General features: G+C 61.8%; 2 protein-coding genes and 1 long non-coding RNA gene across 9 annotated transcripts in view; 2 read left to right on the forward strand and 1 right to left on the reverse strand.

The window, feature by feature from the left end:
• Window positions 1-555: 555 nt before the first annotated feature.
• On the forward strand, window positions 556-13,817 carry TEX22 (testis expressed 22). The gene is made up of 3 exons (XM_030320159.1): window positions 556-1,341; window positions 13,168-13,296; window positions 13,486-13,817. The coding sequence occupies exons 1-3, from the start codon at window positions 1,177-1,179 to the stop codon at window positions 13,663-13,665; spliced, it is 474 nt and encodes a 157-aa protein (XP_030176019.1). The 5' UTR covers window positions 556-1,176; the 3' UTR covers window positions 13,666-13,817.
• On the reverse strand, window positions 6,805-19,775 carry LOC115516945. Its single transcript, XR_003969713.1, has 2 exons — window positions 19,241-19,775; window positions 6,805-7,050 (listed from the first exon to the last, which is right to left on the reverse strand). It is a non-coding gene; the product is annotated as an uncharacterized LOC115516945 (long non-coding RNA).
• Window positions 19,776-20,179: 404 nt separating this feature from the next.
• Window positions 20,180-25,851, forward strand: part of MTA1 (metastasis associated 1) — a 34,756-nt gene continuing 29,084 nt past the window's right edge. For all 7 annotated transcript variants that reach the window (XM_030320151.1, XM_030320152.1, XM_030320153.1 and 4 more), the window contains exon 1: window positions 20,180-20,258. In XM_030320151.1, coding sequence (XP_030176011.1) covers window positions 20,231-20,258 — 28 coding nt within the window. In that variant the 5' untranslated portion in view covers window positions 20,180-20,230. The remainder of the gene's footprint in view (window positions 20,259-25,851) is intronic.

A 25,851-nucleotide genomic window follows, 5' to 3' on the forward strand; every position in this document is an offset into this window, starting at 1 on the left:
GCGCCAGGTCACGCTCCACACAGGCCTGGGAAGAGAAAAGATCCGCCCGCCCCGCGGCGGCGGACGGCCGGGACCAGGGCGCAGGCGCGGCCCGGGGCGGAAGCGGAAGCGGAAGCGGCAGGGCGGAGCCAGCCGCAGCAGAACTTCCGCTGGGCTCGGCTCCGCCCCCTGGGGGCTCCCCGGACGACTGTGGGCTCCACCCCTATTCTTTGACGGCCCCCACGCACGAGGGCGCTCCCTCCGCCCCCCGCCCCCCGCCCCGCAGCGCACCCCATCCCAAGCTCTTGGTGTACCCGACGTCTGCCCGCCTCTGCTCCCGCAGCGAGCCCCACCTCTCCGCCTCCGTCACTCCTTGCGTACCTCACCGCGTGCCCCACCCCAAACCCCCAGAGTACGCACCCCTCCCCGCCTCCCTACCCCCAGCGTACCCCACCCTTCCCCGCCCCCTACACCCAGCGTACCCGGCCCCTCCCCCACCTCGCTACCCCCCACGTGCCCTGCCCCTCTCTGTCCCCTACCCCCAGCGTACCCCACCCTTCCCCGCCCCCTACACCAAGCGTACCCGGCCCTTCCCCCACCTCGCTACCCCCCCGCCCCACGTACCCTGCTCCTCCACCAGTGACTGCTGCCTCCCTAATGGTCCCCCCCTCCCGACCTTCTACGCTGTGCCCTTCTGACCCCTGCCCTGATCCCCCCCCCCACACCTCAGCCCACTCCGTGGTCCCCGCAGAGCCCCTGGAGGGTAGAGGGCCAGCCTTGGGGTGTGGTCCGGGCGGAGTCAAGGTGAGGTCACAGCGGGTGGGAGGAAGGAGGCAGGGAGAGCTGTGGGGCCCTTCGTTCTGCGGTCGTTCCTGGCCTTCTCTGTAGGTCCCCAGAGGTCGGCTGTCGGCTGGGGGCACATACCCCACCCCCCCCACTGGGCTGGAGCCAAGGTGGGAAACCTGGGTGCCGGGAGAGGGGACAGGCAGGGCACTGTAGCTGCTCCAGCCAGTAGCATGGGGGGGGGGGGATGGCAGGAGGAGCTGAGGGACCCAGGTCACCCACTAGCCTGAGGCCTGCCCAGCACTGTCTGGCTGGTGGTGGGAAGGTGAGCCCAGCAGAGCCTGACGCTTCCTCCATCTGCTTGGGGGCCCAGGGAGCCCGGGAGGTGCAGACAAGCAGGCCGAGGGGCTGGACATGGACAGCCGGAAGCATTTGGCTAATGCCTCGCTGGGGAAGAAGTCGGGGCTGCCGCTGCCCCAAGAGCTCGGGCAGCCCCCTCCCCCTGTGAGTGCGACCACGGCTTGGGGCCAGCCCGGGGCCCAGAGCGGAGGGCAACAGGTACTGCAGACTCAGGACTGGGTAAGCGGGACCCCAGAACTGGCTTTGCAGGTGGGTTGGTCGCAGCGTGCGGTAGAAGGGGCTCCTCAAGCCTCACGGAGGGCCGAATCGCACCTGATGGGAGGCACACGGTGTCCGCTGGGCGGCCACCATACTGTCTGTTTCTGCTGGGCTTGTCGGAGGGGCCTGCCTCAGTCCGCCCCAGCATCGCACCCTGGGCCGAGAGGGCGGCCCCCCGACAGCCACCCTGTGAGCAGGCAGGCGGGTTGGCGGGAGAAGGGAAGCGGGCTCGCTCCCGGAGCTGCCGCCGTGGCCCCCACCCGAGTGCCTGTGAGGGTCCTGGGGGGGCAGGCAGGCAGACCCCCCTGTGTGGGGCTGACTCTCGGGACGGGCCGTCCGGGATTTAAACACACAGACGTGTCACTGTCACGAGGAGGGCGTGACTCGGGAGCCCGCGTCCCGAATAGGCGGTGGGGACTTGGGGGCACACTGGCAGCTCTTGGGCAGAGGCCACCGCTCGAGTGTGAGGTTCAGAGAGGTGGGCGGGCAGGGGCCGAGGGGGCAGCAGGGGAGCGGGAAAGAACCGTCCAGCGGGAGGTGGCCAGGGGAGAGGGAGTTGGGCAGAGGCCAGAAGAGGGCACAGATCCATCTCTGCAGACCTCCGGTTTTCTGGTTTGGGGGCACTGCCTCCCGCGTTGCCCTGCCGCTGCCCTCCTCTGCTTCAGCCCCTGGGGAACGTCAGCTGCCCACTGTGGTCTTGAGGGGCTACTCTGTGTCGATGTCTTGCCGGGTGTCCTTTCCCTTTGTTCCCCGCAGTGTGGAGTCCTCTTCCTCCAGACCTTCCCATGCCAGCCTCCCAGGGAGCCTCCCGCCTGGCAGACGGCAGTCAGCCTCAGCACTCCTCTCGTCCCTGTGTCATCCCCTCCCGAGCCCCGCAGAACCGCCTTCATCCGCAGGGGTCAGCACGGTCCCCGTCGCCCCACGTGGTAATGACATGCCCACAAGAGGTCATTGACCTCAAGTTGGGACCAAGGTCTAACGAGACTTCCCCTGATGGAGGGTCTGCCGCCACCCAGCCTCTCCCCGAGGGCTGGGCCGGCTGACGCACGCCTGCTTCCCAACAATGTCGCTGAAATGACCACCGAACAGAACAGGATGGGAGGGCTGGCCGACAGGAGTCACCTTGTGGTGGCGGATCACAGCTTGGGCAGAGAAAGAGGGCCCGCTCCGGGCTGTGAGATGGGAGGCAGCAGAAACAGGTCGCTGCCCCAGCCCCCGAGCCCTAGTCCACGTGTGCCCTGTGAAATAGAAGTAATGGCCAAGGGTACCGGACGTTTGAAGAAAACCTCTATGCCGCAGAAGGGCAGGACAGCTAGGGGAAAAAGGACCCAGAAGAGCCCCAGCAGTAGCTGTGTCACCATCCTCACGGTGACCTGTGCCATCTTGGAAGAATTAGTCCTGCAGCCAAACGAGAGGGACGTGAACGCGGCCGAGGTGACACCAGCACCAGGGGCGACGTGTGGTTGTGCCTGTTCGGTGCGGGAGAACGGACTGGGGCCCAGGCAAGCGGAGAGGACACACACAGCTGTGTGCAGAGCCCGCGTGCTTATCGACAGGCTGTAGGAGATGAACGAGTGGAAAAGGAATACGCTGAACGGGAAACAGGCGAACCTGTTGGAGAGAAGCTTTAAAGCGCCCCAAAGCATCACCGAGACACTGACAGCAGGGAGACACCAGCACTGAGAGGCCTCCTTAGACATTTCACACTTCAGCATCATCAGCGATAAGCGTGCTAAATGTTTGGGGTGCTGGCTGGCTCAGTCAGTGGAGCGTGCAAGTTTTCGTCTTGGGGTTGTGAGTTCGAGCCCTGGGTGGGGTGTAGAGATTACTGAAACGGATAAACTGAAATAATGCTAAATTTTTGCCTGCTCTTTTTCGGTACGTCAGACTGGTCACATGGAAAAATAAGCAAGAGTAGGTTCAGCCCTAGCAGACGTGAAATCATATTGCAAAGCGTTGGTTATCAAAGCAGTGGAGTCCTGGCGTGTGATGCATGGTTATCAGAACCAACTAGAAAGTCTGGAAATTGACTCAAATGCCCACAGACACCTAGTGTAGGGTTAAGATGGTGTCTCAAATCGGTGGGGGAGATGGGCTTTACGCTGAATCACGCTTGGCAGCGGCGTAGCTCTCCAGAAGACGGACAGTTGTAGCCACGCCTCATCCAACACCAGGGGCGTAGGACGGCCTTTCTAACCTAGCCTCAAAGTCCCGGAGCCGTGAAAGAAACAACGGTGACACGTGACCACGTGTGGAAGACCGACAAAACTGAGGGGGGTAAAATGCACACCAGGAACAAAGGCAGAGATGGCTGATGGATGCGCCATGACACTCGATGAGAACGGGTGGGGGCGGTCTTGTCCTTGCTCGGCACCAGGAACGCTGGGTTTACACAAGTGAAAGAATGAACCCAGACTGTCGCCTAACACCACATGCAAAAGTTAACTCAAAGTGGATCACACACCTACAACCGCAAAACTCCTAGGAGAAGACAGGAAAGCTTCATGTTGGACTTGGCAGTGATTTCTTGGCTGCCAACAGCTCCAGCAACAAAAGTAAAAATGGCTAAATTAGGCGTCATCAAAATTAAAACCTCTTGGTCATCAGAGGACACGGAAAAGTCAACCTGTGGAATGGGAGAACACTTGCAAAGCACACATCTGATAAAGGATGAATGTCTAGAACGTCCAGAATGCATAATGAACTGCTGAAACTCAGAACAGCAACCTGAAGCAAAAATGGGCAAAGGGCCTGGACATTCCTCCAAAGTTATACCGATGGTCAAGAAAGACGTAAAAAGTGCCCAACATCATCAGCCCTGGGCCGGCAGTGCAAAGGAAAACCACAGCACGCAGCTCGTCACGCCCGCGAGGATGGCTACCACCAGAAGAAAAGAAAGGAGTGCCGGCGAGGTTGTGGGGAGATCGGAGCCCTGTGCATGCTGGGGGGAGTGTGGAGTGGCGCGGCCACCGTGGAAGCAGTGTGGAGTCCCTCCCGAGACGAGGCATAGAACTACCCTGGAATCCAGCAAGCCCCCCTCTGGGCACGAATCCAAAAGAACCGAAAAGCAGGGACTCTAGCACACCCGTGTTCGCGGCGGCGTGATTCACACTTGCCACGAGGCGGAAGCAGCCTGGGTGTCCGTCCACGGGTGCATGCGAGGTGTACTACCACGGAATGTTACTCAGCCAGATGTTACCATGTGGACGAAGCAGCAAGACGTTATGCTTCAGACACGGGAGGACAGACACCGCATGATCCGCATATTTGAGGTCCCTAGAGGGGTCAGACTCCCGGAGACAGAAAATAGGATGGCGGTGGGGAGTGAGTGGCGACAGACGGTGCTGGTGGGCTGAATGTGCTTCATGACGCTGCACCGTGCGCCGTAGATGATGATGTTTGTGTGTCATTTACCGCACAGAAGAAGGAAACGTAGACAGTTAGGAAGAAAGGGGAGCACAGGCAGCTGCTCAAGGCCCCTGAAGGAAGTGCTGGTGAGCAACGTGCAAGTAACCAGCAGGCGGGCGGGCGCTCGAGAGCAGCGTGAGCCTGATGGAAGTTCTGGAAGGTCTGGAGAGAGACGGAGCGAGGCTGCCTGGGTCTTGGAGCCCCACCAGCTGCCCCTGCGGGGCTGGGGCCAGTCTGCACTGGACACTGAGGTCAGGAGATAACAGGAGCCGTCCCCAGGCCCTTCCTGCCCTGACTCCCAGCAGCTGGCAGAGGCACCAGGGGCGAGGCCCGAGGGACAGAGGCCAGACGACAGCAGCAACCTGCTCGGAAACCCAGTTGTCAGAACAGAGGGCTTCTTGCAGAGACGGGAGCTCCAGAGGCCAGAAAGAAAGGGAAAGGTTGGGGTGTCGGGCTCGTCGGTCAAGCATCCAACTCTGACACGCTGCACACAGCAGAGAATTGCCTTTTCCTCCCGTTGGACTTTAGGGAGTCAACAAGTAACAGCGCCCTCATCCCTCCTGAAGCCCTGACACAGGGCAAGAGTGGTGCTTGAGAAGGAGACGCCCCTGGGTCGGAGCCCCAGAGCGGCGGGAGCAGCCCAGGAGGAAAGTGGGAGGCAGCAGGTGACCAAGAGCTGACAGATGTCACAGTCACCTCTCTGCTGACGCCGTGCCCGACAGGCCATGCCCCTTCTGCCGAGCTGCGAGCAACAGCTGGCGAGGACTCCGAGGCAAGAGGGCCAGGCGGTTCGGGGAGCAGAAAGCTTCCAAAGTGTTCACGTGAAACCCTGGGATCTGGAAGAGAGACACTCCCTTCCGTATAACTTGGAAAGGGTTCTGTTTTTTTTTTTTTTTTTTAACGTTTATTTGTTTTTGAGACAGAGGCAGACACAGCATGAACGGGGGAGGGGCAGAGAGAGAGGGAGACACAGAATCGGAAGCAGGCTCCAGGCTCCAAGCCATCAGCCCAGAGCCCGACGCGGGGCTCGAACCCGCGGACCGCGAGATCGTGACCTGAGCTGAAGTCGGACGCTTAACCGACTGAGCCACCCAGGCGCCCCAAGGGTTCTATTTTTTTAAAAATACACTTTCAGCAAATCATACAGAGCTCTTAATAAATAAACAACAGAATTGAAATGTTCGGCAGAAGGGTTGGAATATGAAATTGAGGAAATCGCCTGGAAAATCAGAGAGAGAGGTGGGAAGCGGGAGAGGAGAGGAGAAGCCGAGGAGCCTTCCAGAAAGACCCGCGTGCAGCTGAAAGGGAGTGAGGGCGGCGGCGGAAAGGCCGGGCCTGCGGCGCAGTGCTCGCGGGAAGGGCAGTTAGCGGTGAAACCTCACAGCGTCATTAAGCGAAGGGGGAAGCTGATCATCTGAATTTGCGTCACCCGAACTCGCTCTTAAAAACCCGAAGACGGCAGAGAATTCTCGAGTTGTCCCGGAAATTCCCTAAATGAAGAGCGTAAGGGTGGGCAGTCCCCAGTGATTAGGAAAGGAGCTCTCCCCGGCGGTGAGGTTGAAAGCGGAGAAGCCACTTGTGCGTACAGGGCGGGCTGCACCCTGACGCCAGTGCCTCGGGAGAGCAGGGCTGGGACTAGGGCAGGCGGAGGGATGGGCCCACCCGACTGTGGCGCAGGTGGAGAGCTCCCGGATGCGGGGTAGGTAAAGCCAGCAGCATCGGAAAGACCAACCTTCGCGACCGTGGTGCCTCCCAGGCTTCCGCCCTCCAGGAGACCAGGGACTTTGTGTCCTCACAGCCCTGCGCCCAGTGCCTGGGATGGTGTGGGGGGAGGGGGGCGGCGGAGTGGGCGCAAGATGACTACGTGTTGAGTAAACACAGTTGTGTGTGTACAAAAAACACCGTACCCCAAGGACAAAGGAATCTAGAAACCCCTTTGGTAAAATGGTCTACGTTAACCGAGAAGGAAGACCGTGGGATTTGTTTCTTTAAAACAAAACAAATAGGACAATTAAAAACAATTTTGTAAAGTTGAAGTGTAATGAGTACGCGGGGAAAAGCTGCTGATTCTTAGTAAGGTAGGGAGAGGTGGATAGGTCTATAACCCGCTAAAGCACGGCTCTCAAGAGCCCTGAGTGGTCTTCACCAGAAGTGTTTCTCACAGGCGCGGGCAGCAGGCAGGAACGCAGGGCATCACCGTGACGATGGACACACCGGGAGCCCGGCCCGTATGGAAGTCAGGCAAATGAAAGCCATAAATACCTGAAGAGAAAAGATGAAACGGTCACTCTTTGCAGCTAATCCATTGTCTATCTAGGAAATCCGCGCAAGCCCCTTAAGAGAAAAGGCCACTAGTAAAAGAGGAAGCTTGGATCCATGACCTCCGTCGAAAACTTAATGGTTTTTCCGCATACTAAAGATAACCAACCAGAAAACGTAAGCGGGAAAAAGGAGGCATTCCCTTTAACAACAGAAACTGCAAAGTCCCTGGGAATGAGTCCGTTCTTGGGATGAATCCTGTGGCACGAGACCGAGTAGCGCAGAGGATACCTAACGGGAAGCTTTACCGCCTTACTTGATGGGAAGAGTTAATGTTTTGAACCTGCCACGTTCCCCCAGAGTAACTAACTCAGTGCAATACTATTAAAAAAAAGGAAAAAGCTTTCCATGAATCTTGAAAATTTTACCCTAAATGTACCTATGTTTCCACTCATGTTTTAGTTACCTGTTGCTGTGTAACAAGTGTCCCTAAGACTTAGCAGCTTAAAACAACAATAAACATGTTTGTCCCAGTTTCTATAGGTCAGGGACTTGGGAACTGCTTAGCTGGGTGGCTTTGGCTCTGGTTACAGGCAAGACGTCAGAGCCATAGTCATCTGAAAGTTGAACAAGCCTGGAGAATCCACTTCCACAGTGGCTCATTCGCATGGCTGGTGAGTCAGTGCTGGCCGTGGGCAGGAGGTCTCAGCTCCTCACCATGTGCCCTCTTCCTGGGGCTGCTCGAGTCCTCGTGTCCCGAGGCTGGCTTCCCCCAGAGCGGATGGTTCAGGAGAGAACAAGGAGGAAGCTTCAGCGTCTTAGGACTGCCTTGGACTCACACTCCATCGTGTCTACAACTTCCTATTGGATACAAGGTCACCACTACGAAACGTGGCAGGGAGGACACAGGGCCTGAGCACCAGGGGCACAAATCTCTGGATGCCACCGCGGAGGCTGGCTAACACGGGCCGTCTAACGTAGTCACGTGCCCAGCAAACCAAGAGCAGGAGGAATGAGGGGAGTCTATACCAAGAGCCGCCATAGTGCGGCTGCAGGGCACCAGGGGCAAAGATAAGATGTCAGGAACGATCAAAGAGGAGACAGAGTCTGGAAGGGAGTGACAGCCTGGCATTAACAATATAGAAGCTTGACTCGGCGGAGCACATAACCGTCAACCTGGAATTTCGTCCCCAGCGAAAGCAATCTTTCAAGAAGAGGGGAAAATAAATAAATAAAAGGGTAGGCAAAATAGGAGAAAACAAATTTGCCCCGGCAGGACCTCACCCCGGTTGTGAAGAACAGAGCTCACAGAGCGGGAAGGTGATCTCAGACGGGAGGGGGTGCCAAGAAGCAAGAGACTCGGGGTGGGCGGATGTGCGCCCATGACGGCGCGAGTGTCAGGACGGCATCTGCAAGTGGCGCTGCGTATTCGGAAGGCCCTGCGGTGTCCCCCCGGTGGGCCCATCCGTGAGCTTAGGGTTCGGTGAGTTTGCGTGTGGGCGGTGAGTACACCGAGGGAGGGACAAGACAAAGCACGAGGTCCCGCAGCAGGTGTAATCGCCGATGTCGGTCCGGTCGGTGGACGCACGGAGACCAGACGCCCCACTCACAAGGCAGCCATTGTCAGATGGATTAAAAACAACCCGGTGCCTCGATGTGCGCATGAATGTGCATGGAGAGAAACGTGGGAACGTTCCAACCAAGTGGGACGGGGACCTCCCACGCACAGTCTCCCATCTGTTCGCGGCCTGCTTTGGTGCCAAACTGCCTTTCGGCCTGGAGTTAGAGCAGGTGGGTGCCTCTCCACGTGGCAGCAGGGTGACCCGGCAGACATGCTCGTGAGTGAAGGAAGCAAGTGGTGCCGTATGTGTGCAGCGTGGCTTCCTTTATTCAGGGTTCAGAAACGTGCATACATCACTGCATAGTAAAGATACTATTTGAAAAAATAAAGATGTTTTTTTGCAAATTTACTTGGAAAAGAAACCAGACGCGAATTTTGAAACAGAAGAGCAGGCACCGCTTGTCTGCTCTAAGCTCCAGCAATTAAAATTGTACGCGTTGGGACAGACAGACCGCGCAAGTGGCCCACGATCCAGTGCCAATAGTCTGGAAACGGGCCCCTGTGTAAGTCTGGGGATTTGATCTGTGCTTCGCACGGATTGCGGAACAGTGAGGAAACAGACTTTCCCACGAATGGTGTCGGGGTAACTGGCTGCCCATTGAGGAGATCATAAGGTAGACTCCTCACGTGTCCTCAAACGCACACCAAGTGTTGGGACCAAACCACGGATGTGCCAGGAGGGTGTGTGAGAGCATTGTCAGAATCTCACGGAGGGGTGCCTGGGTGGCTCAGTCGGTTGGGTATCTGACTTTAGATCAGGTCGTGATCTTAAGGATCACGTGAGTTCGAGCCCCACGTCGGGCTCTGTGCTGACAGCTCAGAGCCTGGAGCCTGCTTCGGATTCTGTGTTCCCTCTTTCTCTGCCCCTCCCCAGCTCTCTCTCTCTTCTCTCTCTCCCTCTCTGTCTCAAAAGTAAATAAACATTAAAAATTAAAAAAAAAAAAAAGAATCTCTCAGTGGGAAATTCCTCCCTGGGGCCATGCACAGAACCCACGAGGGGAAATGCTGACAAATCTGACTGCAGTTTTTCAAGGCTTCAAAGACACACATTCTAAGACGTCTGGAAGGATTGCCTGTGGCACGTGTGACATTCCCAACCAGAGTCCACAGAGAGGCGCTTCGCAGCAGCAGGAGAGCCGTGTCCAGAACTGGGTAGGAGAGCGTCTGAAGTACGTGGACATACAGTTCGTGGCAGGAGGAGATGGGCCGACGTGACGGGGACCGTGCCTGGGGCCGGGGGGACTCAAGTCGCTCTGTCCTGCTGGGTTTTCAGAAAGCCAGCTGGTGATAATTGTCCCCTGTGGACTTATTCATTAATCTTTGCTCCTTCTGCCTTTAACTTGCAGTGAATTTCTTTTGTTGTTCTTTTCCTAGCTTCTTGAATTTCCTGCTTTGCAATCTGGTCTGTGGCTTTTTTTCTAACTCTCCAGCATTTAAAACTTCATCTTCACAGGACAGGAGTGCACCCTGGATCCTCGCTCGTTTCTTTTTTTTTTTTTTTAATTTTTTTTTCAACGTTTATTTATTTTTGGGACAGAGAGAGACAGAGCATGAACGGGGGAGGGGCAGAGAGAGAGGGAGACACAGAATCGGAAACAGGCTCCAGGCTCCGAGCCATCAGCCCAGAGCCCGACGCGGGGCTCGAACTCCCGGACCGCGAGATCGTGACCTGGCTGAAGTCGGACGCTTAACCGACTGCGCCACCCAGGCGCCCCTCCTCGCTCGTTTCTAAGTGAGTCGGCATATAGTACAGATTTTCCTTTTCACTCGGGTGGATGAGAAGGGTGTTTTGGAAAGCCCACGCCAATATGCCTCTGCCATTAATTGTTAATTGCGTTGTGTGGCTTTGCGCTCGCCTACTGTGACCCGTACGAGTCCCGTGCTGGCGCATCTGCTTTGTCGGTGGCCTGAAACCAGGCTGATGTGTGCGGTGCTCCACTTGTTGGGTGAGAGCGTGCGTGGTTCTCTGTGGGTCAAAGTCATGCGCGGGTGTTCCGTGACTATTAGATCACTCATGTTAATTACCGAAGTCTTTATTTTTAAGATTTTGTGCTACTTTTATTAACGCACACGCGCGCGTAATTTGGAACAAGAGCCCTGCCCCAGCCCTTGGGGTCGCAAGTGGCACTGCCCTGCACCCACTCTTCCAGCTCTCGTGGCTGCTCCCACAGTTTTAACGAGCATGCGGGCACTGCTGCTTCTCGATTCCTCACTTTCTGATTCTGTTGCCTCCCAGAGACTGAGGGTACGGCACCCCCCCCCGCCCCCACTGTGTGGTTTCAGGCTTTTTCCCTAAATACGCTTGCAGTGTGTGCTGTCCAGTGACTATGTGGGCTTCACCCACATAGCACATCCACTGAGCACAGGGCACCATGACCAGCACGCACGCGCGCACACACACACACACACACACACACACACACACACACAGTGCTTTGTTTCTCCCTGGAGCTAATCGTGGCACACACCCCCCTCATCCGCTACGCACAGGTTATTAATCCTTTCCCGAAATTCCCCCAATGCTGGGTACTTCCCACAAATACCCTGACACATCAGGCAGGGCCCCTCAGGGTGGCTCGTAGTGCTGTCTCCCCTCTGTCCCTCCCAGTGCTACCCGTGACCTGAGAATCGGCCTCCCTGAATTGTGATTCCAGGATTGGGGATCCTGTCCTCACTGTGCACACTCTCCTTGGGGACCCCAGCCACATCCAGAAGCTGCTGTGCCTGTGCTAATGAAGCTCACTCCTCCTCAGAGCCCCAGGCATGTGGACAACGGCCCGTGGCCGCTCCGGAGTCCCACAGGCCGCGCTCGGGGGAAGTCCGGAGGCCAGCTCTGTCCCAGGGGAGGCTGCTCGTCTGGGGCGCCCCGCCAGCCCCTCCTCTGCAGGACCCCTGTTCCTGGGCCCTCAGACTCCCCACTCACTGGTTTGCTCCCTTGTTTCGGTGGACTGCCTCATCTAACAGCTGCCCAGAAGGGCCCAGAAGATGTTTGAGTCCTCGACTATAAAGTTGTTAAACTGTCTTTATTCTGCCTCCACACTTGCATGGCATTTCTCAGTGGGAAATCCTCCTTTCAGGATCTGTGAGGCATTGTCGTATCGCCTCTAAACTCTAGTGTTGCTGCCCGGTGCCCTAGACTGTGCGGGCCTCGGGTCCTTTGTATGTGCCCTGCCTTTCAGTCTCTGCGACTTTCTGAGCCCTTCCTCCACCGCCGCTGTTCTGATGGCACAGCTCTGCCCCTGGTGCAGGTCGGTCTCCTCTTGTCCTGTGTGAGCCCTTCCAGCCTGGAGCCCCGTTCCTCTCGACTCTGGAAGTGCGTGCGTGCACCCTTTCTTGGGGCACTCTCCTCCCGAACCTTTGATTCGCTGGATGTTGGCCTACACGGATGATCTAGTTTCCTCGTGATTTGTTACCTAGTTATGATCTCTTCGTTTTTGTTTTTTTAATCTTTTTTTTCTTTTAAGTTTATTTATTTTGAGAGAGAAAGAGAGCGTGCACACATGCACGTGTGTGCAGAGAAGGGGCAGAGAGGGAGAGAGAGAATCCCAAGCAGACTCCCCACTGTCAGCACAGAGCCCGACTTGGGACTCCATCCCACGAACCGTGAGATCGTGACCTGAGCCCAAACCAAGAGTTGGACGCTTAACCGACTGAGCCCCCGGGTGCCGGGTTTTTGGCGTCTTGCCAGTCCTGATTATCAGTCACATTTGCCATAACGACGCTCTATAACGATTTCCTTGATCCACAGCGCGAACCCTCGCTCTCCACTCGGGGGTCTGAGGTCAGCAGGACCTGTGTGTCCTCTGCTTGCCTCCCAGTGTCAGGGGTCCCCCTGGGGGCGCCGCGCTCACAGCCAGTGGTGGGGACCCAAGGGGCGCCCTGGAGCACACAGGCATCCTCAGAGCAGGTGCTCTGCTGCGGACCTGCCCCCCCCACCCCCATCCTGGGGCAGCAGACCCTAGCTGGAACCGCCAAAGTGCTGTGGCCACAGGGAGGGAGGGGCAGCACCACCCGTCTGAGCCACGCCACATTTGCGCTGAGCTCCGCTTGCTGTCTGAGTGGTTCTTTCCCACACTCCGTCTTCCTCTTCCAGAACAAGAGGGGGGGCTCTTTCCTGTCCCCCAGTCTCTCCTTATGATCACTCCAGAGGGACTTGAGACGCAGCGGCCCACCTGTGGGTCCCATCTCTCCTGAGGCTCCCGCGGGCCAGCTCGGGAGCCCCCCCCCCCCGCCCGCCTCCCACCTCCAGGCACCAGTGGGGAGGGCCGGGGCCTTGGCTGTGCGGACTTCGCGGTCCAGGGGCCGACCCTCGAGCAGGAAAGCAGGCAGGTGGTGGGGCCGGGGCCCCAGGGGGCCTGAGGCCGCAGCGCGGACACCCGGAGGCTGAGCCCGAGCCCGGGGAGGAGCGAGCAGACTGCACCTCGGGCGCGCGAGGTGAGGGGCAGAGGGTCGGCCGCCCGCAGGTGTGGCCCGCGCCCACCGCCTCCGTGTCCCCGCAGGTGTGCCAGCCGGTCGAGAGCGGGCGCCGGAGCCACCGCTGGAGCGTCAGCATCGACGAGCGCCGGCGACTGGCCGTGCAGGGCGGCCGGGAGAGGCCGGGGACCGCCGGGCCCCCCTCCCACTCCAGGGTGTGCGGGGGGGGGGGGGGGCGGGGCCGGAGCGGGGGGGGGGGGGGGGGCACGGGAGGGGGCGGGAGGCGCGGGGCGGCGGTGGGGAGGGGACTGCAGGGGGCGGGCGGCGCGGGGCGCGACACAGCCCTTGCCCAGCGACTCCTCTCCCTGGCTCACCCCGCCCCCTGACCCCGCGGTTGCCCTCAGGACCTCTCGCGGCTCGTGGCCCAGCTGGTGTCCGAGGACGTGGACAAGGACGTGCTCCTCCCCCACGCTCCGAGGCCCTCCGAGGCCGCCAACGCCTTCCAAGCCTTCCTGGCCCCGAGCGCGCCCTTCTGGCGGACCGTGACTTTGGAGGCGCAGGTCTCGAGGTCCCCGCCCTCCTAAGAGCCCAGTGTCTCAGCCCAGTGTCTGTCTTTCAGCGCCTTTCCTGGGGGGCACGGGGAGGGGGGTGGCAGCGGCTGAGCTCTCTTCACACCCCACCAGGGGCTCATGCGTCTTCAGATGGGAGAACAGGTCCTCCTGGACCCTCTGGCTGCCCGAGGCCTTGGAGGCCATCTGCGGGAGGGGTGCCTTGCCGCAGCCCAGCCTCCAGGAGGCCACGGGGAGGGGCCTGGGGGACAGGGCAGAGTGGGGCCTTCCAGGATAGCCCCCCACACCTTCCTGGGGTCAAGCAGCTGCGAGTGGCTCCAGGGCAGGGGGGGTTGGGACGCGGAGTGGGGCATGTTGCCCTCACAGGCCCCACGTACAGAGCCTGGTCATGACCAAGTCCTCTGCCCAGCCCTGTCCTCCAGGAGGGTGGCATTTAATGTCATGAACTGCTGGGTACTGATGCCACCCAGTTTGGGGACACCAGGTCTTATGTTGGGCCCTGTTCCCCCGGAAGGCCCAAAGGGGCACACATAACCCTGGGGGAGCAGAACACGGACCGGGTGCTGAACACAGAGGGAGGCTTCCTGGAGGAGGTGGTGCCTCCCCACCTCCATACAGTGCTTGGTGGGCAGAGGGCCCGGGGTGACCATGAAGAGCTGGCCCTGGACCCACTGTGGTCCATGGTGTCCGCTTCTGGAGGTTGGGGGGGGGGGTGGGGAGTCCTGAGCCGGGGGTGACGAGGCAGAACCACATTCGGAGAGATCAAGCTGGAGAGGGCAGGAAGGAGGGAAGTGACCGCAGGCTCCCAGCCCTCGGGGGCACCGGACAGACAACAGTGGGTGGCGGGCACCATCCCCTGGATTTGGTGATGGACTCCCGGGCTGACCGGGCTTCTGTGTGGGGGCAGCTGGGGGGAGGGAACTGTGGACAAGATGAGGTGAAGAACCCCAGGCCTGGGCTCTGCACACACCGGCCTCCCTCCCGGAGCGTCCTGCCCCGATGCTGCTGCCCCACAGGACCCTGGGGTGAGGTCTAGGCAGGGCCTGGGGGACATCGTGATCCCCTCCCCCTCCTCCCTAGGGACCTCCGATGACGTGGTGGGGGGTGGGTGTCAGGCGCCAGGCTCCATGCTGGGCAGGAAGACCCCCACCCCCACCAGTGCTCACGGTCCGGAGTGGGAGCTGAAGTGTCCACAGCTAGGACAGAGTGACACGTACTTCGATGTTCTTTGCCGCCCAGTGACTTTAAAGGACTCCCATGTGGTCACTAGAGAGCCAGCGGTTCACTGGGCTGAGCTACCAGTTCTGGTCTTGCCTGGGGAGCCTCTCAAGGCTGCAGTCAGCGGGTGGTGGGTCCAGGATGCTGGAAGAGCCAGCCCTTTGCCTTCCAGGTGGTGTCAGGGCCTCTCCCCTGCATGAGGTCTCCCCAGCTGGGAGCCAGGCACCCCACACTCCCCACCACAGCGGCGGAGCAGAGAGGTTGGGCGGCGGGGCAGGTGGGGACCTTCCCCAGGAGAGCGGGGCCCAGGACAGGGGTCACTCACCACCTGCAGACGGTTTTGCTGTCACTGGGACCGTTGGTTCCTACGGCCGCCCTGACAGACGGCCACAGACTTCACGTCCTCAAGCAGACGCAGGGACTGTGAGGTCTGCAGAGGCCAAAGCAGATCTCAGCCTGGGTGCGGGCAGGGCTGCCTTCCCTTCCGGAGGTCTTGGAGAGAATCTGTCCGGCCTTTTGCAGCTTCTAGAAGCTGCCTGCAACCCTTGGCCTGTGGCCCTTTCCTCCACCTTCAAAGCCAGCAGCATAGCGTCCCTCTGTCCCTGCCGCACGTCTTCTCGGGGGCTTCTACGTCTTCCAACTTCAGGCCCCCGTGCTGATGTCGGGCCCCTGGTCCTGCGGCTACTCTGAAGTCCTGGCTTGGCAGTCCCGGCCCCCCCTCCACCACCCCGCTCCGTGGAACCTGGCATATGCAGGTTCAAGGCGAGGACGCGGATAGGCACACGCGCTGGTTCAGGGTGAGGACGCGGACATCTTTTGGGGGGCGCTCTGCTTTCCACAGGCGGCCCTGGCATCGAGTGGGCAGAACCGGAGTGCTGTTTCAATCCCGCAGAGCACAGAACCCCCCCTGCAGCCAAGAATGACGGGGCCCCAGGTGTCCACAGTGCCCCGGCCGAGCGTCCCTGGGAGGCAGGGGGGTCCATCCAGCAGATGGTGCACGGCAGTAGGGTGAGCGGGGAGGGAGAGTCCTGGGGCGGCATCCGTCTGGTGAGGGCTTCCCCCGGGCCCCCCTGAGGGACACCGCAGTGCTCCCCACCGTATGTCCACTCTTACCGGCTCCTTCCCTTCCTTTCAGCCAGGCGGGTGTCTCTTCCAGCTCCAGTAGCGACAACGCGTCCCTCCCAGGACTCACGGGGAACCCCCCAGGTGGTGGGCCATCAGGGAACACTTCTGAGTTAGGGAAGACCTTTGGAGACATCCCTGGGCTGAGGGCATTGGGGTGCTCTGGCGGCAGGGGGGGACAGTGTCCGACACGCAGGCTTGCCCGTGCTGACCGCATGGTGTCCTAGCACCCGTCTGTGCTCACGAGGCAGGCCGGCTTGGGACAGAGAGCAGAGGCTGCTGTGGACGTGCCAGGTGGGAAGGGGGGAACTTGCAGCGCCTCAGAACTGCTGTGTGCCTGGGACGTGTTGTTCGTGTCCTCCCAGGGCCAGCATTGCCCCTGCTGAGAAAAAGGACTTCGTTGGCTTTGCAAGAGCACGTGTGTTCACTGTTGAACAACCTGAGGATAAAGTTTTAAAATCTCACCCACAGTTTCATCAAGATAAGGCCATTGATGTCAGGTGAAGGTCACCCGGGGGTTTCTAGAGGCCTAGGCAGAGGGCACGTGGGAATAGAGAGCGCCCCCTTGAAGATTAAAAAAAAATGAATTTAAAGGGAAAACATGATTGCTGAATTAGATGCGTCTTCACCCCAAGTTTAAAAGCTTCTCCCAAGTTTATTTTTAGAAATTGCAAAAATCAAGAGCCAGCGTCACGTGGCTTTGGCAGCGGGCTCCCCTCAGACAGCGCTGGCTGATGTCTGACTCCCAGTGCTGCGGAGTGGGCCCTGCCCCCACCGGGGGCTGGCGGGGGTCTCAGGTCTACGCCAGCCTGAGCTCACCACCCCCACGTGGCCACTCAGGCTTTGTTTGGGTTCTGTCCTCATTGACTGCATTTAAGGTCCGGGTTTATGTGTCTGAAGACGTTTATTTCTCGGATTCGTCTCGGTTTACAGAGGTTTCCCTGAGGCCCTTAGACCCACACCAGAGCTGGCCGGGGACCCTTCCTTCCTGTCTTGGGTGACACCGTCTTTCCCTCAGGGCTGGGTCTTCCCGCTCTGAGTGTCACTGCAGAAGTGAGGGTCAACCTGGCTTTCTGTCCGTGTCTGCTGTGTCTGCGATCTGTGCTTCCCGATAAACAGTTCTACTGACCCCTGACGGCCGGGTTCAGGCGCGGTAGGCCTCAGTGCGGATCCTGCTGAGCACGGCCTGCAGGCCCCTTGTCACTCCGGCACACCGATCTCTGCGCCCCCTCCGAGCCCTCTGCCACCGGAGCCTCTGCATCTTCTCAGCCCCCACGGGGTGCCACCGCCAGGGGTCCCCCGAAGAAAGGTCACTCCGAGCCCTCCAGTGGCGAAGCCCGCGCGCCCCATGGGCCCTGAGGGGTGCCGCACCTGCGCAGGGCTGAGGGTCCCTCCCTCCCAACGTCCTGACCTCTCTCAACAATTGTCCCCCCACCCTCTTCAGGACACGTGACCTCATCGTGTATTATCATCCCTGCCTTCCTCCCCACTGGGCTGGGTGCTCCCCGAGCGCAGAGATCGTGTCTCCTTACCCCCCGCCCATCTAAACTGTGGCACCAAGCAGACGTCCCGCCAAGTAACGGTCGAACAAATAAATTCTCGTTTCCGTTGCGTCGTCTTGCCCGCAGATGGTCTCCAGCCTTTGCCCCGTCGGTAATCTGACGTCGTGCCCCGTGCTGCTTCAGACTTATTCCGGAACGCTGTGACTGTGAGGAAGCGAGTTTCCTAGGCCGTTAATCTTGCTTCGTCTGCTGTTTTGTCATCCACTACTTGGGCTTCTGATTAGCGATCGCACGTGCCTCTCATGTTCGTTCGTGACTGGTGGCACTCCTGGGGAGTCGTCTTCTGCTTCAGGAGCATTGTCTACGGGGTTTGCGCTGGCCCCTCGCCTCCTCCCTCCCTCTTCCAGTTTCTCTGTTGTTGGATGTGTGGCGTTAGCCGCACAGAACATCCCTGTGAATGTCTGTTTGCACTGCTAACTAACGGATGAATTCATAGAATTTCTGCAACTGACATTGAATTTCTGCAATTTACCCGGGATCTGTCGACCGCCTCAGGGCTGGTTTAGGGCAGGGCGCTGGACGTTAGTCTGGAAAGGGGAGAAAGCCGCGTGGAAGCCGGCGGGGGCTCGGTGGTGTCTCCTGAGGTCTTCTTAAATGCCACTCCGCTCTGTGAGGGGCGTATCCTTACCTTTTGTGGGGAAGCTCAGGATCCCGACGGCTTCCCTGAGATGCTGGCCTCTGGTGGCCCTGCCTCCCACGCGAGGGCCCTGCCCGCCCATCCCCAGCTGCGCCTCCCCACCCCTGTCCCCTTGCAGGGAGGTCAGCGTCCGCCTTCCCAGCTGGGGCAGGGCCTCGGTGCTCAGGTCGAAGCCCTTCCTGTGTCTGGGACCGAGGCAGAGGCAGGCACTTTACAAGACACGATGGACGTTTTGGGCTCTCTCCACCCCCAATGGCCAGCTGGGCACTTTTTGGTAGTTGTGACTTTTTGGCCAATTTGTTCCGTATTGGAAGATTTCACGGCGCGGCTTCGCCGTCCAGATGAGGAGGTTCAGGCTAGGGCGTCGGGAAGGGGGCCTGTGGTGGGGGAGGGACGCCACTCCACCACCACCTCCCCGGTCACGTTTGGGGAAACCACCTCAGCGTGTTTGCCCCGAGTCCTGCACCTGAACTCCTCCTTCCCCCCTCCTCCAGCTACCATAAACCCCCTGCTCCTCGGCTGCCCTCCTGGCTAACTTCCTCAGAGAGTGAGTGGGCATTTCCTCTTCTGGAGCCCTGGGCTGCACTACCCTCCTTGGAACCCCACCTGGCTCTGGGCTCCCGCCCACCTTCCTGGTCCCCTGCAGGGACCCTATGGGGTGGGGTTCCTATATGGCTCTGTCCCTGCCGCTCCCACTGCTGCGGAGACCTGTGCTCAGCCTGGGGGGGGGTCCCTCAACTAAACTGCACCCCCTCTAGCACAGACCTGCCCCTGCTGCGTCAAGGGCAGGAACACACAATGTTGCTCAGACCACCAAGCTGGAGACCAGATACTTCCTTTTCCTTGCCCCTCAAGAGTGATGTCGCTCCTGGCTCCAAACTTCGGCTGGGACACCTGCTTCTCTCCCCCTGGGATGCCACCCCCTCCCCCTCATGCTCTTTCAGGCTGGGCCCACCAGCCTTGCATCCTCCACAATCCTTGGACCTTAAGTGACGAGCACACACGTGCCCAGTTAGGGTCCTGAGGGGGGCTGAGAAAGAGAAGCAGGTACCTTGTTCCACACAGAGGCGGTCCTTCCAGCCTCAGGGCCCACCTCCGCAACCTCATGGGCGGTGGACTGGGCTTGGCCTTTTCATGAGGCCACAGTTCAGGGAGGCCGCACCAGCCGGGGAACTTGCCCATGTGGATGGGGACACCACCAGTGTCCAAGCATGGCCATGGGGGCTGGGCAGTGAGGGCAGAGACAAAGACCCCCCTGGGGTGGGTGGAGAGAGCCAGGCCCGGAAGGGAGGTGTGCAGCAGCAGGGCCATGTGGCTGAGGCTGGGCGGCTGGGATTCAGGGCAGGTGGGGGGGGGGGGGGGGGGGGGGGGGGGACTTGGGAGAGCCACCTTCTCCGGGGAGGGGAGAGTGGGAGAGAGGGGGCTGGAGGCCCTGGGAGGGGCTCTGGACCAGCGTGGAGGCTGTGATGGCCATTGCGGGAAGGGGCGCCAGGGATGCTGGCAGGGCCCCGGTGTGGAGGCACGGGGAGGACCCACCTGGGGAGGGGGGAGCAGGTTGGGTGCAGGGGCAGGACCCACCCGGGTAACGGGCGCTGGGGATGCCAGGAAGACCCAGGCACGGGGAAGCCCCGGGGCGGGGGGGGGGGGGGGGTGGCGGGCGGGTTGTGGGAGGACCCACCGAGCAGGGGGCGCGCGGGGAGGGCTCACCCTGGCCGGCGCGCCGGGGGCTGCCGGAAGGACGCGCCCGGGGCGGGGGGCGCGCGGCGGCGCGGGGAGGGCCGGCCGGGTAACGGCCGCGCGGTGGGCGGCGGCGCCCGAGGCCCCTCCCCTGCCCGCGGCCGCTCCTCCTCTTCCTCTCCCGCCCGCGCCGCGGCCCTCGGTCCCTGCGCGGCCTCGGCGGCCTCGGCGGCGGCGGCGGCGGCGGCCCCTTTAAACCGCCCGCCCCCCGCCCGCGCCCGCGCCCCGCGCCCCGCGCCTCCGCCTCCAGGCCCCGCGCCCCGCGCCCCCGCGCGCCCGGCCCTCCGCCGCCGCCGGCCCGGACATGGCCGCCAACATGTACAGGGTCGGAGGTAAGGCCGCCGCCGCCGCCCGCCGCCCGCCGCCCGCCTTTATGCGCTTCGGGCCCGGGCTCGGCCCCCGGTCCCCGCCGGCCGCCCCCCCCCCCCCCCCCGGCCCCCGGCCCCCCGGGCCTGCCCCCGGCCCCCCGGGCCGCCGGCCCCACACCGCCGTCCCGGGCCCGCGCCAGCACCACCTCCCCCCCTCCCCTCCACCCCGGGCCCCCGTCACCCCTGCCCGGGCCCCGTCTCGTCCCTCCCCTTCCCCCATTTTCCTCCATCCCCTCCCCCACCCGCTCCGCCCGCCGCGCCGGCCGCACGGCCCCCCCGCGGCCCACTTCTGGTCCCCTCCCTCCACCCCTGCACCCCTCCCCCACCGCAGGCCCGCCCCAGCGCCGACCATCCTTCCTCCCACCCCAGCGGGCCCCCCCCACCCCGCTCCCCGCGGCACCCCCGCCCTCGCCGCCTTCCCCTTCCCACTCCATCTTTTCTGAGCGGCCTGCTCCTCCGCCGCCACCTCTGCCCTGGCCCCGCTCGCCCCAGTCCGCAACCCGAAATGGCCCCTGGGCCCGGCCCCGACGGGGGCCAGTGGGTGGTGGTGGCCGAGCGGGCTGCAGGGAGGCGGGGGCTCTGCCCACCTGTTGGGGGCCCAGCGGCTGGTCTGTCGGGCCCCGGGCACCGGAGACGCTGGGCAGCGCCGAGCATCCTTTGGGCCTGGTGGGCCTGAGAGCCTGCGGCTGGGGCTGGCTTGAGCCCCCCCCCCCCCCCCCCCCCCCCCGCCCTGAGCCGGAGCACATGGTCTTGGGAGGTTCAGGCTGCCCCCCCCCCCCCCCCACCGGACCAAGTTTCCGGGCCTTTGCGGTGTGGAGGGCCTTGGGGGTCGGTTGGCTCCAGTGCAGGGGTGGGGAGCCCCATACCGGGGCCACATTCCTCCCTGGGAGCCCAGGAGGGCCTGCTCTGTGCTTGGGGGCTTCCCCCAGCAGGATTCCCTCTGTGGGGCCCTCAGCAGGCTGCGCTTACCCTGAGCACACTTCTGATGCACCCCAAAACTTTTCACCGCCTCCTGTTGCCCCAGTCCAGCAAAGAGGTGCTTTGCAAGGGTTGGGGACAGGCAAGGAGCCCTGGGTGGGGATGGGGGTGGTGCTGAGTTGGCTGGGGCCCTGGGGGAGGCTTCCCCCACTTCCTCCCTTGGTTTGGGTCCTAGGAAGCCCCCAGCGTTGGGCCCCACTTTGTTCCTTGGGGTTCCGGGCTTGTCCTCGTTCGGCACTTCCACGGGGAGGCGGGGTGCCCTTCCTGCCCCCGCGTTCCTTTGGTGCCCACCCTTCCCGAGACCTCCAGATGCTTGGTCGCCCTCCTTTGGTGGAGTATGTCAGGATTGAGAACCCTCTGGGTGGACTCTGGCCCAGTCTCCCCTCCTCACTGACTGGCTGGCCCCCCTGGGGCCTGGGTCTCACGTCTCCCTCCAGCTGGGCCAGCCTTGTGACGACCTTGGGCTTGCCCTCATCTGTGCAGTGGGTCAGCACGGCACCTGCCTGGCCATCAGTACCCCACCCCCCCACCCCCCCCCAGCTCAGAGGCAGTCCTGGGAATGGGAGCCTACATCCTATGAGCAGCAGGGTGTGTGGGCAGCAGGCAGGGGTGCAGGGGCCTGGAACAGAGGGGCTGTTCATCTCCCACCTTGAGGGCAAGGCTGGAGTGTCACCCCAGAGGTTCTTCCTCGTCACACTGCCAGCTAGGCACCTTGACAGGTGCCTGGCCCCCGGGGGCTGACTGGCCCTCCTCCATCCCAGCAGCCCCCGGCCCCTCCCTCAGCTGGCCCCCTCCGCCCCCGTCGCTGCGGCTCAGGGCTCCTCCCTGTGTTGTAGAGAAGTCTCTCTATCCTGCCCCCCCCCCCCGTACGTACCCTCCAGGCACCACCTTCCTGCAGTGCAGAACCCCCCTTCCTGGCTCAAGGCCCCCATGGCTCCCACTGACTAGTGACAAGGCCCCGTAGGCCCTGGCTTACACCTGGTTCCCACGCGCTGTCTGGGCCACAAGGGCCGTTGAATAAATGAAGACATGATCACAGGAACACAGGCACTGGCCCCTGGATGCAGACGCGAGAGGGGCACGGTGGGGTGGTGGGCCGGGGGCCCCTGGGCATCGCCTTCCCTCTGCAGGGCTGGAGGCCCTCGACTGGCATCTGCTGTGCCTTCAGCTCAGGCCTTCTGGGGTGGGGGGCTTTAGCAGAGCCCCCACCAGGCCACAGGCCCCTGGGACCCTTGGTGCGTGGGCGGGGCTGCTTGGCTTTTAGGCCTGTCTGGCTCCGAGCTTGGTGGGGGCCTGGCCACCGCTCAGACCTTCCCGTGCCTCCATTTCCCCCAGCGGACAAGGATCTCTGTGCTCCGCAGGTGTGACCACACGCTCCCGCTCGAACCCCCTGTGGGTTCCCGCAGAAGTGGCGTTTGCTCGTGGTTTGCGGACGGGGTCTCGGGGTCGCTGCTGCCTGGGTCCTGGCAGAGCTGGTGGTCACGGGGCGGGGGGGGGTGGGTTGTTGGCAGGTTGGTGTCCTGTCCTTCAGCACCGCTTGCTTAGGGAGGGGGCGTCTGGAAGACGTAGCCCTCTGGCCCCAAGCCGATGGCCCTGTCTGGGCGGCCCTGGTGTGGTGGGGGTTGCCGCAGGGACATTCTGAGAAGGGGACACCCCCCCGCCCCTTGTTATCTCCACTCAGGACCCTGGGAACAGAGCCTTTTCCTGAGATGCCGGATCCAGCAAGGAGAGAGTAGGACACCAGCTAGATTTGAATGTCACATAAGCAGTTTCTGACTAGAACCGTGTCCCAAATATTGCAGAGGACACATAGATGCTAGAAAATCCTCAGCAGAAATGCAGACTTATCTGGGTGTCCGGCATTTTACCTGGCAGGCTGCTCCGAGGCCCTGCCAGGAGGTCTGGGCGGGGCGAAGGCCGGGTGGCGGCTTTGTGCCAGCTGACCAGCTGGGTGGAGTGGGTCAGCCGGGGAGGGGACAGGGCCTGGCTCTTCCCAGGGAAGTGACCTGGCTGCCGACAGAGGCCTTCTGTTGGCGGCTACGAGTGTGGCAAGGCGGGGCCTGGCCGTGGGTGGCAGGGTCAGGGTCCATGACCTCTGCTCCTCCGGGGTCTGTCTTCCCAGGCCTCAGCAGGCTTCTGGAACGGGCCGTGGGCTGAGGGCACCTCGGGGCGATTCTTCTCTCTGCAACTTAAGGCAAAGGTGTCGAGTGAGGTTTGAGACGTGAAGAGCCTAAGTCGGGACGTGAGCCACCTGACAACATGGTTAGCCTTTGGGGCATTTCTTTTTGATTGACAGAATATAAGCTTTTCCTTGGGGTTCCCCCCCTCCTTTCCTTTCTTTCATTGCAAGAAGCTAACACCCATTCTTTTGGGTAGTAATTGGCTTTTAAAAACGTACTTTCAAAAGGTGCCGGGATGTGCTGGCGCTCCTGGCCGCTTGGCAGTGTTCCCTTGGGGCCGTGCTCTGGGCTCTGTGCCCCTCGGAACCCTGTCCTCCCGTCAGCCGTGCCTCTGCCGTTGTCCCTGCGCTTTGAGGTTCTGACCAGGTGGGGAGTCCGTACACCTGAGGATCCCAAACTTGCAGAGGCGGCGGGGAAGCGCTCGTGGCCCCTGCGTGTCCGCCGCCCCCGGTCTTGTCCCTCGGGTGGGCCCTCCGCGGCAGCCAGCCCTGCTTTGGCCTCCCAGGTCTCTTGAGAGAAGAATTTGGCCACGAAGCTGTGGCTTAATACAAAAGAAGCTGTTGATGAAGGATGTTGGAGTAAACGGTCCACGGAACGGAATCCCTCGTGCCCAGGGCCCGAGGGACGGGCCGCCAGCTCAGGGCGGGCGCTGTGGTCTGGAGGTGTGGATGTGGGGCTGGTCACGCCAGGCACAGTGGGCGCCCTGTGGCCCCCTGTCCGAGGGGAGGGCCGCCCCTGTTCCCTCTGCCCAGCCTGCCGGCTCTGCTGCCTGGGGCCCCAGTTTCCCTGGGACCCTTGTGTCCTCTCAGTCCCCCCACCGACCATCCAGGGCCAAGCGGGCCCAAATCAGACTCGGAATGCAGCTTTCTCAGGGCTCCCAAGGGCTCTGTGCACGGGTGGACCAGGGGTGCTGTCTTTGGGGGGGCCGAGGGTCTGGGCTGGGCTCTGAGGACATCCCAGGGTCCCTCTAGTCCCCGCTGCCAATTCAGGCGCCCATGGGCACCGCCTGCCTGCCCCACACGCACTGCGGCCCCCAGGCTGGCCCCCAGGTCTGTGGTCTGTGACCTGCCTTAGGAGATGATCCTTCTAAGCTGTCTCGCTGCTTAAAACTGCTTAACGGCTTCCGAGGAGCGGAGGGTCCAGTCCAAAGTCTTAGAGGGCTTGTAACCCACCCGCCTGGCCCTGTCCCAGCCCCGGGCCACAGGGCCCACCTGGCTGAACCCCCAGGTCAGGGTGCAGACAGCAGCACCTCCTCGCAGGGACCCCCGCCCTCTGCAGGGCCGGACTTCCCAGGAGGCCGCCTGTGACGTGGCCGTGGTGAGCCACCCTCTGCGCGACTCCCACTCACCTTTCGTTTGAGGCAGCAGAACCAGCAGGATCTTCAAAGAAGAGGGAGGGGGTGGCAGAGGGGGATCTGGATGGTGATGTGTCCAGAGGAACATGGGGGACCCTGCCCACTCAGGCCCGGTGCCTGGGAGCCCTCCGCCATCTGGCCACCTGCACGAAGTGGACATCAGCTGCTGCCCCTGTGTCATCGGTACCTCCCCCTCCAGGCAGGCTCTGGTCCCCAGACTGCCACGGGGACGGTGACGTGCTGCTGGCTATCCTTCCAGGGAAGGGACGGGAGAGGGATGCCTGCGTGAAGGTGGCCAGGCCGTCAGCTCGCAGGGCCCGTAGGGTTAGCAGGCGGGAGTCCTGGGACTCCCGTGCACTATTTGGGAGAGAGTCACACGGAGACGCGAGTCAGGTTCCACGCGGCGGCCGGGGCTCGAGGGCTCTGTGCCTGGCCGGCTACTGCTGGTTTCTCCTGATTCATCCCCACATTTGGAAAAAGCAAAATGCTGGGCTTGCAGGTGTCCCCAGTGTGGAGGGGCAGAGGGGGAGCCCGGGCCTGGGGGAGGGGTCCCCGGCCCCCACAGACCTGGTGGGAGCCACTTCTGGAGGGATTCTGACAATCAGGGCGTGGAGGGCGGGCAGCGGGGCCTTCCGGTGATGTGCCGGGCACCGCTGGGTGTCCGTGTTCTTGTGGGACCTCCTTCTGCCACCCCCACCCCCCCCGGCTGCCCATGGCCCCCGTCCCTGTGGGCTGGTCTCATTGCCAGGACCGCCCTCTGCTTCTCTGGGTCTGCCCTCAGCGGGCACCGTCCCCACTGTCCCTGCTGATTCCGCACCACTGCCTCCGCCTACTCCCCACGTTGGTCTGTGGCCCAGATTGGTCCTTGTGGCAGCCGTGCAGAGCTGTGAGAAGTGAGTGCCCGACGAGCAGGTCCCCAGCTGGGATCGAAGGAGGTGACGCCTTGTGCCCTGTAAACCGGGGTCCTTCTGGCCTGTCTGGTACCGTGGTTTCATACATTCTCGTTGTATTGTTTCGAGTGCCATCCGGTCTGGTGTTTGTACGT

The sequence above is a fragment of the Lynx canadensis genome, chromosome B3, assembly GCF_007474595.2.
Source record: "Lynx canadensis isolate LIC74 chromosome B3, mLynCan4.pri.v2, whole genome shotgun sequence".
NCBI lineage: Eukaryota > Metazoa > Chordata > Mammalia > Carnivora > Felidae > Lynx > Lynx canadensis.

Coding starts and splice junctions, on each gene's coding strand:
- TEX22 (XM_030320159.1), top strand. CDS start 1,177: ATGGACAGCCGGAAGCATTTGGCTAATGCCTCGCTGGGGAAGAAGTCG. Junction 1,342..13,167: donor TACTGCAGACTCAGGACTGG/GTAAGCGGGACC, acceptor GTGTCCCCGCAG/GTGTGCCAGCCGGTCGAGAG. Junction 13,297..13,485: donor GGCCCCCCTCCCACTCCAGG/GTGTGCGGGGGG, acceptor GGTTGCCCTCAG/GACCTCTCGCGGCTCGTGGC.